We start from the raw sequence: 19029 nt of genomic DNA, 5'->3' as shown, positions 1-19029 counted from the left end.
ATGCTTTTTATATAATATCAGAGCGATATATTTGAATCTCTTGAGATGTGCATAGAACAAGCATATTGAGAATGTTTATTTTTTCTATTACAAACTAAACATAAAGTAATGCATGACAAAATGAAAATCTAGTTGGCTAATAGGAATATGAGTTGATGCACTGATGAAGGCATGAATTAAATATAGCTGAGAAATCTTGCCCTGCAGTGCTAAAATACTGACCTATTCAGGACAAGCACTACATTGTTTGATTACCAAAGACAAAGAGCTAGAGAAAATTATTATTCTAGCTGTGTAAAATTTGGTTTGCCTGCTTTCACTTTCTGGTTCTTTCTGATTATGTGACCATTAGTCTGTATTTTAAATCAGTCAGTTGCATTAAGTTAGGAATGGTGTGACGGAGAAAAGAAACAGTAAGTTTGCTTTCTTCAATGATCTCCTATGTAAAAGACCAGCAGTCAGAATTACTATTTCCTTATTTGGGCTCAGTGTTTGCTCAGTTACATAATTTTGTGAGACAGGGTCTTGCTATGCAGTTCAAACTTCCCTTAAACTCACTACATAGCCCAGGCTGACCTCAAACTCATGGAAATCCTCCTGCTTTAGCCCCCAAAGTGCTGGGATTATAGGCATGTGCCACCACTCTTGGCTTTTATATTTGTTTTCATAAGCTGTTAAAATTTATTTATTTAAATTTATTTGTTGAAGAGGTACATTTAATAAAGGCTTTTACTGTTAATGATAATCAAAGTAATCTATTATGTCTATTTTAGCATAAAATACTTGAAAATTAAGCAAAATATATATTGAAGTTGCTTACTGTTCCATGAGTCATTATGATTTTCAGCAGTAGCTCCCACTTCCCTGAGTTACTTTCTAAAATGTATCTTTTTAATGCTGGGTACCACTATGTTTGATCTTACAGCATTCTGAGATACTTTCAGCCTCTAGGTTTACTTACTGTGATCTCACAATGGGCATGTTGATTGCGTTCTGGCCCTTTAGTTGGTACAAAACTTTTTATGTTCTTCGTAATCCTCTACTCAAATATCTAGATTATATTCAAGGGCAGACTGTCATTGGTATATCCTCCATGAGTTCCAATCTTACAGCTCTGCTAGCTCCATTAACTACATCAGAGCATGAAAATATGTCTGAAGAAATTAGTGAAGATCATCCAAAATCAGATAATGCATGGTTGACTTAGTGAACTTTGGTACTAATCCAGATCTTGTGCTTTTTCAACGATAAATATTATGACATTTATGTAAAGTGTGAAATAGTAAGTCCCTACAAATTATTTGCATATTTTTGCTTTCATTATCTGTACTCAGAGCTCATATTATAGATAATGTACAATGGAGGGGGAACCAAAGAAGAGAGAGACCATGTCTCTCTTCTTCAGCAAACTTTAGCACCTAACACACTGTCTCATGCATATTAGTAAACATTTGGTAAGTAAATAAATGAGGTGACTGCAAGGCCATTGTGTGGCGAATAGTCCTTTCTTCACCATTACCACAAGAAGATGTTTTATTTGTTTTCTTTAGTAATTGTAGCTGCTATTTGTAGGATTTGTTTGGTGGAAAATTGTTTCCCCCTTTCTTGACCTTCCCTCACAAGAGTCCTTTACCAGTAGTGGCATGTAACAGGCCCTGTTTTTCTCCTCCACCACTATTTTACCTTTGCCACAACCATTATCACATGTTCACACGTGCATGCGCAGATTATACAGTACTTATTCCTCCTGCCCTAAAATAACCTCATACTGCTTTCAGGAACCTTAATATTTTCTCAGCAAAGCTGAGGAATGAAGTGTCCTGGAAAATGGCATTAGTCTCTAAATCTTAACTCTGAGTCTGTATAGTGATCACAAGAGTTTTTCCCCTCCATTATCTAAAAACAGCCTACTTCTGGTGCTGGGTTACAGGTACAGGAACTGGTCATTCTGAATGCTGGGGTAGACTGTAAAATAACTAAAATGTTTTTTTCTCTTCTCCCTCCTCCACTAACCTTGCAGCTCGCTGTGGTGAGGAAGTTGCTCGTTACTTAGATCACCTTTTGGCCCACACTGCTCCCCATCCTAAACTAGCTCCTGCTTCAAAGAAGGGAGGGCTAAATCGATTCCGAGCTGCTGTGCAAACAACTCGCGACTTAATGTCCTTGGTGACCAAGGCCAAGGAACTACATGTACAGAGTGAGTAATGCTATGGACTCACTAGAGTCAGGCACAGGACAACTTGAATCCCATGATGGGGGCAGGACATTGATTATTCTGTAAGCAGGAACTTTGTTTTATTCCCTGCTTTATCCCCAGCATCTTAGACAGCATCTAGAACATGTTAGACACTCAAAGATTTGTACAATCAATAAATCTAATACAATTTTATTCAAGATAGTTCTGTGTACTCTGGTTTAACCAGGAGCACATAATGAGAGGCAGAGAAAGAGGATATATTCAATTATTAACATCACACTTTTAAAAATGGTAAAAAAAAGAGCTTTTGCTTTAGAAAATTTTCTCCTTTGGAAGTAATTTTGTTTAAAGTGAAAACATTGCAAGATTATGACAGAGTAGCCATGCAATGGAGAGGGAGATATTTTCTCTTAAGTAAAATTTCTTCACTTGGGACAGTTGTAACTTTTACATTCAGTTCCTCCAGCTACATAGATCTGTGTTTTCTCAAATATAGTACTCATTCTTCACAACTTTGCCGTACTCCTCCCTAAGACCACTATCCTCCTTCAACAATGTTTGTAGTGGAAGATGTCTTCTACTACACAGTGCCAGGAGTAGTCCTGGTTCTTGACTGTTTGACACCTGTATAGTAGCTGCCTATGAAGAAGAAAGGTTCCTTGGCCATGCTTAGATGACCTGAATATTAACACTGTACAAATGACGAGAATGATCAATATGCATGCTCTTTTTGTCTAAAATTTATTGACTCTTACTAATCAAATATATTAAATATGAACACTAGGGAATTAACATTTATAATAGGAAAAATCTCAACATACCCTTTGGGTGTGATCCTTGGTGAGATGTCTTATGCAAGCAGATGAACTTTATTAAATCATATTTCTTGGTGTGTATCAGGAGACTTCAGTTTTATTCTCAACTCTGCTACTTACTTGTTTGAATAGTTGTTTGAGCTTTGTATCTCTCTGTGTCTATAAAATGGTGAAAATGACAAGAGAGTCTCTCTTTAGATATTGTGGTAAGTATTTCAACAATGGGTTGTAAGTAAAAATCTTAGAAATAGCTGCAAGTTTCTCACTCATTGCATTTTTTTAATTCCCTAGATAGTATCATCCAGTTACCTATTTGATGGCAAAGACTAGCCATCAAATATTCTCCTGTGAAATCCCAGAAAATATGAAATTTAACTGGGTTCTTTCTAGTGTATGTGGTATTCTACCAAAATATCATTGATGAGACCATTGTTATATTGATTACATTAGTAAATGTAATCTTTTATGTACAGCTCATGTATAATCCTAGAAAAACCAATTCAAAATATATTTATTAATTATAAAGTATTTAAATTATCCAATATACATATTTATTTTCCTTGATAATACCATGAAAGAAAAAATTTGTCATTCTCTTTCTATAAAGAACTGACTCATTGGTGACCCCAATGTTGAGATCAACCATGCATTTTGATTAGTTTCCTAACTATCTAACCTTTCCTATAAATGTCAACCTCTTACAGATGTGCACATGTATCTTCCTACAAAGTTATTTCAGCCTTCCCGGCCTTCATTCAATTTACTTGACTCACCAGACCCCTCACAGGTAAACTCATATATGAGTTATTTCTATTAGCTTTTTGAAAAACTGTCATCTTTATGAAAAATAATAGAACTAGCTATTATGGTTCCTATTAGTAACTGGTAGTAGACAAAATATTACCTTGGTGAAGATACATGTCTTTTTAGTTAGCTCTTGAGACAGGGTCTCATGGTGTATCTCAGGCTGGCCTTGAACTCACGGTGATCCTACTGCCTCAGCCTCTTGAGCACTGTGATGACAGGCATATGGCACCATGCCTAAATTTCAGTTAGCACTTCAAGAGGCAAGTTTGTCTAATTTGGCTTCAAGTTACTTTGCTTTATCATATGTCTCCATGGCTTCATTGTTTTTGTTTCACTTTTCATCAATATTTAGAAAATTCTTATAGAAAATGTTCAGAAGTAGAAAGTTGATTCATTATAGGGCATCATTTAAGAACACCTGCGAATTTAATGTCTGTTCATCATTTCTCAAAATAAAGGTTCCCTCTGTTCGTGTAGAAATACATTTTCCTAGAGATCAGTCTGGGGAAGTGGACTTCAAAGCACTGGTTTCACAGTTGAAAGAAACCTCAAGCTTACAGGAACAAGCTGATATACTCTACATGCTATATACTATGAAGTAAGTGATCAATATTATCTGTCTGTATAATATGCGTAATATATATTCATAGAGGGAAAGTACAGCATAGTGTGTTAGTCAGTTTTCCATCACTGTAACAAATACCACAGATGATCAGCATTGAAAGAGAAAGTTTAGGCTCACAGTTTTGGAGGCATGGTTCATGAATGGTGTCCTGTTGATTTTAGGTCTCTGGTGAGGTAAGAAAAGCATTCACCTCATGACCAGGATGCAAAAGAAAAAGAGAGGAGAAGACACCAAATTCCCACAATGACCTTCAAGGGGATACTCTCAGGGACCTAAGATGTACCATAGATTCCACCTCCTAAAGATTTCTACCACCTGTCAATAATGCCATGGGCTGAGTACCAGGCCTTGAAAATTCAGGCCTTAAAGGGAATTCCTAACTCAAACTATAGCACAAAGTAAATAAAGCTCAGCTTTGGTTTATCACCGATCTGTAATTGAATGTAGCCTAGCAACATACTCATTGCATGACTTCACAACTGATTGTCCTCACAAAATTTTGATTACACCTACCTCATAGAATTATTATACATGTCTTTAGTGTGGCTAGTACAGTGCCTGGCATGTAATAAGTGATCAATAAGTGATAAATACTGTTAAAATACTATGGTTATTATTAAGCATCCATTTATTTTGTAAAACCTACAGATACTTGTTAACTCAAAAGGAACACAGAGGCTTTTAAAAAAACTAACATTTTGAGTGTTTGCCTATGTATCCGACACCTTGCTAGCTACTTTATATCTTAACTCAGTATGCCAAGTTGAATTTCTTTTTCCTACTCATCCATCCCTACACAAAAGTAAACTGTTAATCTTTTTTTCCTGTTGTGGTAACCACAAACAGGAAGGATCAACGTCTTTCTCCTAAACATCGTGTATTAAGGTTGTTGATGCTATACACATACAAAGAGGGTATGAAATGTTTGCTTCATGTATAACAAGGCTTTCTAGGGTGAGCAGAGAATGTTCCCAAATTTCTCTTAGAAGACTTAAAAAAGCAGGAAAAGGAGACTGGATTCAGGATCTTATTATGATTAGGGAGGGAGTGAGGCTGGACTAAAGATTGTTACTAGCACCAAAGGAAGGAGCACTTGGACTTTCTGGACAAGATGAAGTGATGTATTTATCTCTAGCTTTCCTGCCAAGTTCAACAAATTATTTAAAACAGTCATAAAAAGACTCTAAAAGAGAGAATAAGAAGACAGACAAGCTGAGGATCTCAGAATCTAAGAAACAACATGATGGCAGCTCATCGAGTTTTCTTTCTGGCTTATTATCCTGTCCTGGGTCTTAGAGAAGCCAGCAACCTGAAACACCAGTGGGTACGGACACCAAAACCCCTAAGAAAGACAACATACTCTTAGACAACTAGGAAAGGGACATCCAAACATGCCAGGCAACATTTTGACAATAACCACTCTACTCTAGCCAAGTAGTATTTTAAAAAACTGGGGATCCACATTTGTTAACAAAAGCTGAGTTAGAAGTCCACCCATTCACACTTGCCAAGCTGTTAACAATGCAGGCACTGTTCTGCTTCCCCACTGCCACACTATGTCAGTGAAAGCCAAAAAGAGACTTGAGACCTTGATTCCCCTTGGGCATTAATAAGACCCTATTCTTGTAGGGTCAGTGGAGATCACATGTGAAACCTGAAAGTCCATCTCCAGTCAACAGTAATAGGGCACCCTTCCTTGAGGTAGTGTCAGAGAAGGCCTAGTGGAGTCAGGACTTTCATCCCCACTCAGTGCTAATGCACTGTTAGCAGAGGCTGCATAAAGAACCGTAACAGTGTGCCTTTCTGCTGCTATTAGGGATGGTACAAGGAAAACCTTAATGGGAAAAGCATGGATGTCTACCCCTGTTCAATAGTAATGAGACACCACATATCCCTGAAGGCTGATTGGTGAATTTGGACTTTACTCCACTGGGCAGTAATGAGGCAGCATCTCCTTTACCTTAATGATGTATTGTCAGAAAGGCCTGCTAAAACAAACAAACAAAAAATTAAATAAGCTGCAGATTTTACAGCATAATATTCCAAATGTCCAGGATAGCATTTAAAATCACTTGTCACACCAAGAACAAGGAGAAGCTCAACTCAATAAATAAATAAATAAATAAATGACACAAGCATTAGAGGCAACCCTGACATAATGAAAGTGCTGGACTTGTCTTCAAAGCTTCAAAAGGAATCATAAAAAATGCTTCAACAAGACAAGTGTAGTATGGTAATGCACACCTATAATATTCCAAGCTACTCAGGAGGCTGAGGCAGGAGGATTACAAGTATAAGGCCAGTCTGGGAAACTTAGCAAGACCCCCTCCCAAAATAAAAATGGGCATGGAGTGTAACTCAGTGATAGAACATTCCTTGGTTCAATGCCCTGTACCAAGAGGGAAAAATACTTCAATAAGCAATTATGAATACCTTTGGAACAAATGAAAAGGAATAGAATAGCCCAAAAAATGAATTACAAAATATAAAGAAACACTAAATGGAAACTGTGGAAATGAGAATATAGAAACCAAAATGAGACAGGGTATAGGGCAGAGATAGAAATAGCAAATTTGAAAATAGAATTCTAGAAATTACCCAGTCTGAAGAACTTATAGTATTTTGCAGTCAGTTTTTAAAATTCAGAATGCAATGAAGATCCACATATTGTGGCTATTACACATTGTAATTTTTCAGTATCTACATTCTACCTCTTTTTTTCTTGCCTGTTTATGAAGAAACTGGTTTGTTTGTCCTGCAGAGTTTTCCACACTATGTCCTTTGCTGATTGCACCCTCCTGGTGTTGTTTTAACATGTTCCTCTCTCTTTTATACTACCTTTAAATTGGTAGTTATGTCTACAGGTTTGAAATGCAGAGGTTCAAATTTTTAGGTAAGACAACTTTGTAGGTGGTGCTGTGTGCTTATGTTACATCATATCTGGAGGCATATGGTGTCTGATTGTTGCTGTTGGATATCAAACCCAGGGCCTTTGCAACATACTAAGCAAAAAGTCTACCACTGGGCTACACCCACCCTGTGGTGTTGTTTCATTTTTTTGTCATATTAAGATTTATCAGGCATTGTTAGCTTGTTCTAGATGTCATAACGTTCCTCCTTGCTGTTCTAATAATTTTAACAAGCATTGGTGGTCATTGTCCTAGTCTATTATTTCATTAGGTGTTATCAAATCCTATTCTTCTAATTCTACACAAAGATCTTTTTAATGTGCTCATCCTACCGAATCCCTTCTGTACTGAAAAATCCTTCAGTTTTATATCCTTAAGTAGAGGGAAACGTTCAAGAGCCCTAAAATGGCAATGAAATCAATCTAATGAAGGAAGTAAAAGATTTATATATTGAAAATTAGAGTACTCTGAAAAAAATCAAATATGATTTCAGAAAATGGAAAGATATCCCTTGCTGATGGTTGGGAAGAACCAACATTCTGAAAATGGTCATACTCCCAAAGCTCTTACATAGATTTAATGCAGTCTCTACCAAAATACCATTAGCATATATCACAGATCTAAAGAAAATGTTTCTAAAATTCATTTGGAACCAGAAGAGACCTATAATATCAAATACAATTTTGGTCAACAAAGACAAGGAAGGAGGCATTGCAATCCCTGACCTGAAAATACACTACAAAGCTACAATAATAAAATCAACATGGTACAGGGGAAAAAACAGACCAGAGTATCAATGGAACAGAACAGAAGATGCAGACACAACTACAAACACACCCAGCCACATTATCTTTGACAAAAAGTTCAAACATGTTTGCTGGAAGATAGCTTCTTTAAATAAATACTAGAACTGGCTTTACACATGCTGAAGACTTAAATGTGACCCATGTCTATCACCATGAAGTGAACTAAAATCAAAATGAATCAAAGATCTAAATATTAAAACAGAAACACTAACTATACTGGAAAACAAAGTATGTAGAAATCTTGAAGACGTAGGGGAAGGCAAAGAATTCAAGAACAAAAAGCAAATTGCAGGAAATACTTCAAAGAATCAGCAAATGGGATCTCATCTTATTAAAAAGTTTTTGCATATCAAAATAAATAACCAACAGAGTGAAAAGAAACTCCATAAATTAGGACAAAAAGTTTAGCCAACTGTCCCTCAGACACAGAAGTCTATCTAGAATACATAAAGAATTAAAAATAAATCAGACCCCCCAAATTCAAAGACCTTATCCAAAATTGAGCATCTGAAATGAATACAAACTTCTCAGATGAAGAAATATGAATGGCAAACACATATATGAAAAGATGTTCAACATCATTGATCATTTGAGAAATGCAAATTAAAACAACACTGAGATTCCATCTCATTCCAGAAAGAATAACTATCATCAAAAAATCAACCAATAACAAATGCTGGAAAGGCTGTGGGGAAAAAGGAACTCTTCTTCACTGTTGGTGGGAGTGAAGACTGGTGCAACCACTGTGGAAATCAGTGGGGGAGATTCCTCCAAAAACTAGGATTAGAGGTTACATTTGACTCAGCTATTATCCTTCTGGATATTTCCCCAGAAAAATTAAAAACATCATACCACAGTGATATATGTGCACCCATATCTATAGCAACATAATTTGTAATAGCTAAATCTTGGAAACAGAAATACCCATCAACCGAGGAATAAATAAAAATAAAAGGTGGTCTTTTCATACAATGGAGTACTACTCAGCGATAAAGAAAGACAAACTCGAGGCTCTTATAGATAAATGGATGCAACTAGAGACCATACTCATAAACGAAATAAATCAGACTCGCATGTGTAAACATTGTAATTTTTCTCCCTGGTGTAAAAAAACTGAAAGAGTAAATAAGTTCCAAAATGCACAATGGATACTGTGAAAGGAAAAGAAGCTACTCAAAAGGAAAGATCAACTGGGATGGGAGGAAGAAGAAAAAAAAAGGAAGATAATTTTATTACTAATTCTAACAGTTCATTGAAAGAAACAGTCACTGCTTATATTGTTTGATCAGTTCTATATGCCTGTATCTGGTAGTCTGAGCAACTATTTTGAAAATAACAATATGCAATATAATAATCATTGTTAATTTCCTACCAAAAAAGAACCTTCATCATAAAGTTTCTACCTACCTTCCAGACTCTTCTTTCACCATTTTATGTCCAAAAATTGGTATTCCAGCAACATCAACATGCTGGTAGTTTTCCATTAGCACTATACTGTTTCTCATTTCTGCATCTTTACTGATGTTATCCTCTCTTTTCCCTCTTCTTCAGGCTGACTTCTAATCATCTAGTAAGACTCAACTCCTAATACATCCTCCAAGAAGTCAGATCCAAACTATTCCCTTTCCCACTCCCTGCTCCTTTCGTACCCCCTGGAACATGACTAAAACTATATCGCTGTGTTAATTTTTATGTAGATCTCACACCACTAGACTAAACTCTTTGAAGTCAGTGACTGTGTTTTATTGTATCCTCAGGATATAACCCAGTACTTGACTTACAGCATATCTTCAATGAGCCAACTCCCCCCGCCTTAAAGGACACTTATTTACACATACATAAATTATTTTTCTGAGCCATTTAAGAGTAATTGGTAAACATGATCCCCATGTGCTCCTGTGTCAGTGTATGTTTCCTTAAAAGTAGGAACTCTCACATAATCACAGTATAATTGCCAAAACCAGAAAATCAACTTCAAAACAGTATTACCAGCATTATCTATATACAAAGATTTGTCTGTTGGCCTAATAATGTATTGATTGCAAAAGAAAATCTAAAATCATACAGTTCACTTAGTTGGTATACTAGTCACCATCGATCTGAAACCATTCCTGAAGCCTTACTTTTCATGTTTTTGACATTTTTTTAAAAAACAAAGGACATTTATTTTGCAGACCATTCCTAAGTTTTGCTTTATGAGATGGTTCATGAGTAAGTTCTAGTTAATACCTTTGTGAGAGAATATCACTGACTTGATGCAATTTCTTTATGTGTTGTGTCAGAAGGCCAGTGTTTAGTCCCATTACTGGCAGTGCTCAAGTTGATCACTTGGTTTGATCATTTGGCTAAGGCAGTAATCTTCTAGGTTCCTCCACCACAAAGCCATTATATCATTTATAATTAAAAATATATCTTGTAGGCGCATACATTGAGACTGTGTAAATATTGCATTATTCAAACTTTCACTCACTGACTTTGTATCCATTGATGACTCTTTCTAAGCACTTTTTATTTCATGTTTTCTAAAATGTGATATATTGAATACAGAATGCATTCTCATGTCTCAGAACTTCCTAACTATGAAAAGATATATAGCAAAAAGATAAAAGTCTTTTTCCCATCTCTTCCCAGACATCAAGTTCCCGTCTTCAGAGGCAATCAATACTGTTTCTGCATGTGCATCTTCCCAGGGTTATTTTATGCATATGCATGTAAATAGAGAAATATTTGGGTATACTTCAACTTCTGTTTACCCAAATTTAGCACAATATGTATGTTGTTATACCTTGCTTTTTTTCACTAAAACTATATATCTCATACATCACTACGTACATATTCTATCTTATTTTTTCATAAAAATCACTCCAAACTTAGTGATTTAAAATAACAAAAGTCTAAGGGGCCAGGGATTTAGCTCAGTGGCATGATCACTTGCCTGGCAAGCCCTAGGTCATGAGTTTGATCCCCAGTACCAAAAAAAAAGAAAGAAAGAAAGAAAGAAAAGAACAAAAGTCTAAAATAGTTCTGGGGCTTCCCTGATCTTGAGGAGTTCTGCTTGCTCTGGATTTCTCATTCAATTTTTGTCAGACAGTGTCTGAACCTGAAGTCATATAAGGCTTGCTCATTAATGTCTGGATCATGGTGATACTGACTGTTGGCTGGAATGTTATTATGTATACCTAGAACATCTGCAAATTACTTCCCCTTGTGTCTGTTCCCTCACAGAATAATGACCAGATTCTAAGAGTAATTGTCCCAAGAGAAGACCAGTTGGAAGCTGTATTTCTTTTTTTTTTAACCTAGCATCAGAAATCACACACCAATACTTTTGCCTTAGTTACAATGCCTGGGTTCAAGAGAAGAGAATGCAAACTCCTCTTGATGAGAGGACTGTGAGAGTCAACTTGTAAGAGGAACATGTTGAGTACAAACTGTTGTGGTCATCATGGGAAAGACAATCTACCACAATCTAAATTTATATATATTTTCTCAATAGTTTTATAGCATTCTGTTATTTGAATATAGCATAATTTATTTAATCGGTCTTCTACTGGTGTACATTTTCATATTTTTCCAGTAGTTCACATAGCTTACAGTGAAAACCTCTAAGCATATATCATTTCCCATATATGGAAGGAATTTGTCTTATACATAAAGCAAAAAGTGAATTGATCAGCCAAAGAAAATAGGTATTTTAAGTGTATAATTGAATACACTTAAGTCCTGGGCATCTTTTGCCACTATCCATTATAGAACATTTTTATTATCCCAAAAAACAAATTCCACTTCCTTCATCCATTAGTCACCAACCCCTCCATCCCCCTTCCCTAAGCAACCAACAATCTACTTTCAGCCTCCACAAATTGGCTTGTTTTCAGCATTTATATAAATGGAGTTGTACAGGATTCATTCTTTTATGATGAACATCTTTTGTTTAGTATAGTATTTTCAAGGTTCATCTGTGTTGTAGCATGCCTTCTTCCCTCCAGAGTCATAAACTAATTCTTCTTTGTTTTTCTTGTACCTTTATATTAAACTTCTGACAAATCTGGAATTATAGTCATACAGTGAGGCATAGATCCAACCATTATGACAGGTGGCTACTTGGTTGTTATAACATCATTTAATTAATAATCTTATCTTTATGGAATATTAAATTCCCAATATCAGAAACCGTTATATATCTTTTAGAGTACCTCATAGTTGGCTTGTGTAATTTCTACAACAAAAAAATGTATATGTGCCTTAGTTACTTTCTCATTTCTGGGAAAAAAATAGCAAACACACACATGTTAAAGGGGGAGGGAGGCTTATGTTAGTCACAGTTTGTAGAGGGTTCAGTCCATAGTCAGCTGGCTCCAAGGCAGGGTAGCAAGGCATAGTGGCATGTTAGCAGAGAAACAATTCATGGCATAGTAGGCAGGAAGCAGAGAGGGAACAAGGGAAGAGAAAGGAGATAGACTTTTCCAGGCCACGTTCAATGGGCCCACCTCTTCCAGTCAGCCTTCACCTCCCATCATCACACACACCTATAAACCCATTAATGGACTAATCCAGTGATGAATATCACACACCTGTGATCAAATCACCTCGCAAAAGCCCCACTTATGAGTATTTGAGGCCTTGGGGACATCTAAACATAAACTATAATAATATGTCCCCTTTAATAATAAACACATCTTTCTTGTTTCTTCATTAGTTCCTAAAGCATAGCATATTTTCTGAACTTTCAGTAGTTTAATTTTTGTCTTTGGTTTCAGCTGTATTTAAGTCTGTGAAAAGACATTTTACTGAAGCACAGCTGAAACTGAAAAATTCTTTTCTAGATATTTGGCCTTTAGGTTTGACTACTATAGTTTTACAAGGATTCTTATAAATAATAGCAGTTTCCTAATGAAGGAGCCCTATCAAAAAAAGGTACATCTATTTTTTTAAGGAGAAGAAGAAAAAAAATAGAAAAAGGGTACAAGTTATACAGAATTTCAGAAAACATAAACAGTAGGAAATCACCAGTTAATAGATTACATATTGTCATCTTAGAAATAGTTGTTCAAGTTACAAAATTAAAGCGTATAAAGTGGACTTTCAAACAGTGAGATTGGAAAGAGTTCTGTTCAATGATCCAACAAAACTCAGTAATATGGTTATCTATCTTATACACTTAAATATATATGCAGTTATATTCTTTAGAGCACTTTCTTTCCCTTTCTTTTGTACAATGACAATTATAAATTTTAGATTTTATTACTCCCACAGTTATTATTACTTTTTTTTGAAGAGAGTAAAACCAAATGTGCCATAACAGAACAGAGTCAGTCAAACCAAAAGGGTGGACATAATACATAATGTAAAAACAAAATACTAGGTGATCAACAATGGTTACCATACTGCCTCTTGCTATCTTAAAAAGAATTGCCTATATTGTCAGTTATAATAAAACTGAACAAAACAGTAAAGAATAAAACCAAAACATTGGAGACATTACAGGACTTTAAAAAAAAGATAATAGTCAACCAGAATGGGCATCATAATGAATCTTATTGTCTTCACAGTTTTGCCTATACTTTCGAACTTGGTACTATCAAGAAAAGCAGAATAGAAGAAAATCAGTCAAAGAAAGATGGTGAGGGTTATACAGGGTTTCAAATCAAGTTAATAGATCAAAGTGGGTTACTATAATGTATCCTGCTATTTTTTTATTTTTTCCTTAATTAAAAAGATAAAAATTAAAAGTAAATAATTTTAAAAAGGAGATTGAGATAAAAGGGGGCATAAAAACAAAACAGCGCATGTCAAAGCATAACCATTTAAGCAAAGCAGTGTTTCACCACAAGATATCCTGACATAAAAGTAGTTACCATAGTGTCTCTTTCCTTGAAATCTCTTCATATACTGTAGCACCAAACATATAAAGACAATGTAAAACCATTCAAGAGAATGACAGTATTACAGAGTATTTAGAACCAATTATCAGAAAATGAACAATGGTTTCTGTATAATCTCCTTGTCTATAAAAGTTTTTGCTTATGTTATCACATATAATAAAATCTAATAAGATATAACCTGTTAAGACCGATGGAGACAGAAGAATAAAAGATTGATGGGACTTCAAAGCAAGATGATACTAAATCAGCACTAGCTAGTATGATGTCTTGTTTTATCCAAAATAGCTGTTCCTACCATCCAATCTTCTCTGCCTCATTTCTGTTGAGCTCTTTTTCTGTCGTTTGTTGTTAGTTTGTCTTCTTCATTTCACTTTCTGCTCCATTCATTGTGGCCTCTCTGCCACTGTTTCTGAAGTCTTGGTATTTTCCTTTTTTAGAATATGCTGCAGTATTCTCTGTAGAGTTGAACTGGTGATTGCAAATTCCCCTAGTTCCTCTTTATCCTGGAAGCACCTTGTTTTTCCATCAGTTTCTAGGGACAGTTGTGCAGAATATATCAATCTTGGCTGGAGATTGTTATCTTTCAAAGCTTGAATTATTTCTCCTCATGCTTTTCATGATTTGATGTTTTGTGCAGAGAAGTCTGCTGTAATTCTGATGGGTGTTCCCTTGTAAGTGATCTGTTTCTTGTCTCTGATGGCTTTTAGTATTCTGTTCTTATATTGGATTTCTGGAATTTTGATTATTATATGCCTGGGTGTAGCTCTGTTTGGGTTGTAGGTGGCTGGGGTCCTGTATGCCTCATACATCTGAGTATCTTTACCTTTTGCTAAATTAGGGAAATTCTCTTGGATTATTTCTGTGAATAGCTTTTGCAGTCCATTTGTTTGTGTCCCTACTTGTTCTTTTATGTTCTTAATTCTTAAGTTATAGATCCTCTTATCATCTTCTAGCCTTTGTATTATTGCTCTTTGTTTTCTTGTTATTTTTAAGAAGTTTTTCATTTCATGCTCCCATATTACAAATCTGCCCTCCAGTTCAGATAATCTATCCTTAGTTTCTTTCAAGCTCTTATGCCAGCTTTCAGTAGCGTTTTTAGTTTCCTGGTAATCTCTTTAAACCTGCTTCTCGTATTCTATGTTTTCTCTATTTTCTCCATCAAAAAATTCTCCCCTCTTTTTCTGTTCTTCCATTCCACCATCTGTTTTGTCTTGGGCGGTGCTTAGCATTTCTCTAACTATTCTACTTATATCTTGCTTTATTTTATTAAATACTTCATTTTAAACTCATCTATGAGGCTCTGGAGATATCGCTTTATGTCTATTGGTGCCGTGTCTGATATTGCATGTTTTCTGTCTTCCTTTGCATTTCCCTTTCCTGTATCAGTGTTCTCAGGATTGGGGACTGGTGACCCTTTCTTGTTGCTTCCTCTTCCCATACTTTTTTTTCCTTCCATACAAGCAAATGTAGGAGGCCCAATTTTTTTCTCTTTGTCAGTTACAGTTTGTTTGAATTGCACCAGCTAGGTGTTCCCGCCCACTGCAGTGTACTAGGGAGACACAGACCTGGGCACCCTATGCTGGGCCCACCCATCCAGGTCAACCCATAGAAGGCATCATTGCTAGGGTGCACCTCCAGGCACTGGGACCTGGTTTGTGCTAGCCTAATGGGTCTTAGTGGCATCACGCCGGCCAGGCACTTCCTACCAATCCTGCTTGAGAGGGGAATATGCGGCTAATGTCACTGCAGTGTCCTGTTCCGGCAAGTCTGTCCCAGTCCCATGTCCTTTACTGGACCCTGCTACTCTATGAAAGGGTCCCCATTCCTCTCACTCACCACAAGTCGATGTAGGACTCCCTGCTAGTCCTGCTCTCAACTCCATTTGCAGATTCCTGCTCTCAGAGCTTTTGCATGTCTCTCTCCCTGCCCTGCCGATTTTGATGCAGCAGCAGCAGCAGCAGCAGCAGGAAATTCAAATCACAGCTTCTAGTGGCGCGGGTTCTAGCTTCCCGCACTGAGATTTTATTTGTTCCTGTTGTAGCACCAGGATTGGATTTCCAGTTGGTTTCTCTTAGCTTTGTTCATTCCTGGGTCGGCAGGGTGTATCTCCCTTTGCTTAGGACTCCTCATACCACACCATTCCTGGATTTTAAGTGGGGTGTCTCAGAGAGCCTCTGTAGCTGCTGCTATCTATCCGCCATGGTCTCCCAGAAGTCCAGGTGCATCTATTTTAACCATGAAAGAATAAATGGTTGGCTAGAGTTTTACTTATTTATGTGGTTCTGTTTTTAAAATTCCAGAGGACCTGACTGGGACACAGAATTGTATGAGGAAAGAAGTGCTACAGTCAGAGAGCTTCTTACTGAACTGTACGGCAAAGTTGGAGAAATTCGTCACTGGGGCCTAATCCGGTATATCTCTGGGATCTTAAGGAAGAAGGTGGAAGCACTGGATGAGGTAGTCTAAATTCCATTACCAGATACAAATGGGAGTGCTTTCAAAAGTTCATTTCAAGACTGGAAGTGCATCTCAGTGTGTCTCAAAATCAGCCTGTAATCATTCCAGATGTTGTCATTCAAGGATAACGTTTCTGGTGTTCACTTAATTTTCTGTCTGTGAATGACAAATATACATTACTGAACCACAAAAACCGTAGAAGTCTTATAAACTATAAGAATTTGTCTTAGTTACTTTTTACTCGTTGCTGATACGAAATACCTGAAGCCCAAAGTTCAGAAAGGAAAGGTTTATTTCTTCCAGTTTTTAAAAGTTTCAGTCCATACTCAGTTGGCTCCAAAGCAGGCTGGCATGGCAGGGCCACAGTTCATGGCGGCTGCCAACAGCAAGACAGAAACCAGCAAAAGAGCAGACACACCTTCTTCCTGCCATTACATTACATTCTGGCTCCACCCCTGTGTGAGTGTAGCACTGACACCATCAATCCAAGCACTAGACAATGAACCAATCACAAATGCACGATGCAAACTCATGAGGCCTGGGGGCCACGGACATAAACCATGACAGAATTCTAGATTTTTTTTTTTTTGTACCAGGGATCAAACTCACAACCTCACGCTTGCCAGGCAGGCGCTTATGCTGCTGAGCTAAATCCCCAGCCCCAAGAATTCTGATCTTAAGAATGAATTCACACTGGATTGAAAGTTCCTACCTCCTAAGAGATGAAGAGACCTTATTCCTTCCTAGAAATTCCACATTTTTTATCTTCATGGTATTCCTGAGGAAAAGTTTGGTGTGTTTTTAAGAAGGAACAAAATAATTCTAAGCTATGAAAGGAAACGTTTGTGGAAATCTGAGGTTTTATGGATGTGTTAATGTTATGTTGTTTCTCTTCAGGCCTGCACAGACCTGCTGTCCTATCAGAAACATTTGACTGTAGGACTCCCTCCGGAACCTCGAGAAAAGACCATCTCTGCGTGAGTGTGTTCTTTGATTAGGTCTGTTAAGGCCTCTCTGAGCCCTTAAAGAGCTACATGGATTTACCACAATTCCATTCTCCTAATTTGTCGATGTATAACAATGCCTCACATGCACACTTCTATGACAGACTCAGCAGCAGAATGTTGGCAAGTCATAGGGCACAAGTAAATGAAAGAGAAAAACTCACAGGGAGTAGTACTCAAATGTTTTTGTGCATTGGTTTTTTTTAAACTTGCCATTCAGTGGGGCTGGGGATTTAGCTCAGTGGCATAAGCGCCTGCCTTGCAAGCAGGCAGTCGTGAGTTTGATCCCTGGTACCGATAAAAAGGAAAAAGACAAAAAAAAAAAAAAAAACTTGCCATTCAGAAAAACACAGCAAAATACCTGGAGCATCAGGAATTAGCACTAAAGTCAACCCTGAAAAAGGGTGTGAAAGAAAGTGTCTGGCTGGAACACAAAGCTGATGATGGAGCTCCCTGCAGCTTAAGAGGGAATAAAAGAGGCAGAGAGGCTGGAGTCAAGGGGTAAATGGGTGCTTTCAGAGTAGAGTGAGGTAGCAAGAGTGCTGGCATAAGACAGACTGTCACTTTCTCGGTCTCTCACAGCTCCTGATTGACAGCAGTACCCTAGGGTAAACTGTGATCAGAAGACGTTAGCAGTGGAGTGATATCTAGGATGGAAAGTTTAACAATTCTTACACCAGTCTGCCTTTTGCCTCTAGCCATGCTTTTATAACTCATCTGCACTTAATCTGTTTAATTTTATGTCATGGTAGTACCAATATTAAATTTGCAAGCAGATTGTATTTACAGGAAATATTTTAGAGGGATTCTAACTTTATTCCTAAGTGGTATGAAAAATCTGTTTCTCTACAAGGGTAGTAATTTTTTTAGAAAACATATTAACCCCCTGCCTGCCAGTTCTACTTCTGTAGTCATCGTAGTGAAAAGTTAAAAGAAGAAATACTCTAGATATAGAACTTAATCTAGAATAAATGACAAACAGGTAGTCAGGAATTAGCAGGGCATGAAAGCACATGTCTATAATCTCAGGACTTTCTAGATCCTGAGCTCAGCCTGGGCAACTTGTTGACTTCCTGAGACCATGATCCAAAATAAAAAGAAGGTTAGGGATGTAGCTCAGTGTGGAGACCATAGGTCAATATCCAGTACTCCACAAAAGAAGGAGAAAGAGGAAGAGAGGTAGAAAAAATAGAATCAGGAATACTATAATTTTGTTGCTGATAAGATCCAATTTACACTTCTCTAAGAAGGCTTGATGAGACATGTCCTGCAGCCATGTGTCATAGGTTTCATTTGTCAAGTCATAGTTGTTCTTCAGGAAAATTGTACTAACCTTTGTATGTTAGTTTGTTTGTGCTGCCACAACAAAACACCACATACTAGGTGGTTTTCACAGCAGAAGTTATTCTTTCACAGTTCTAGAAACTAGAATTCTAAATCAAGGTGTAAGAAACAGGATTGGTTCCTTCTGTGGCAGTGAAGGACTTTCATATTTCTCTTCTTGGACTCTAGAGAGCCGTATTC

General features: G+C 36.9%; 1 protein-coding gene across 4 annotated transcripts in view; it reads left to right on the top strand.

Annotated features, from left to right (window-relative positions):
- The window catches only part of Phka1 (phosphorylase kinase regulatory subunit alpha 1), a 174842-nt gene that overhangs the window by 122286 nt on the left and 33527 nt on the right, over window positions 1-19029 (top strand). For 2 of the 4 annotated variants that reach the window (XM_063246086.1, XM_003470985.5), the window contains exons 19-23: window positions 2021-2197; window positions 3717-3799; window positions 4278-4417; window positions 16345-16501; window positions 17399-17478. In XM_063246086.1, coding sequence (XP_063102156.1) covers window positions 2021-2197; window positions 3717-3799; window positions 4278-4417; window positions 16345-16501; window positions 17399-17478 — 637 coding nt within the window. The remainder of the gene's footprint in view (window positions 1-2020; window positions 2198-3716; window positions 3800-4277; window positions 4418-16344; window positions 16502-17398; window positions 17479-19029) is intronic. The other 2 variants (XM_063246087.1, XM_003470987.5) reach the window with 1 other exon arrangement.

This window comes from Cavia porcellus, unplaced genomic scaffold, assembly GCF_034190915.1.
Source record: "Cavia porcellus strain 051 isolate PalLab524CR breed Dunkin Hartley unplaced genomic scaffold, mCavPor4.1 scaffold_3, whole genome shotgun sequence".
NCBI lineage: Eukaryota > Metazoa > Chordata > Mammalia > Rodentia > Caviidae > Cavia > Cavia porcellus.
This window is presented reverse-complemented; position numbering and strand designations above follow the sequence as displayed.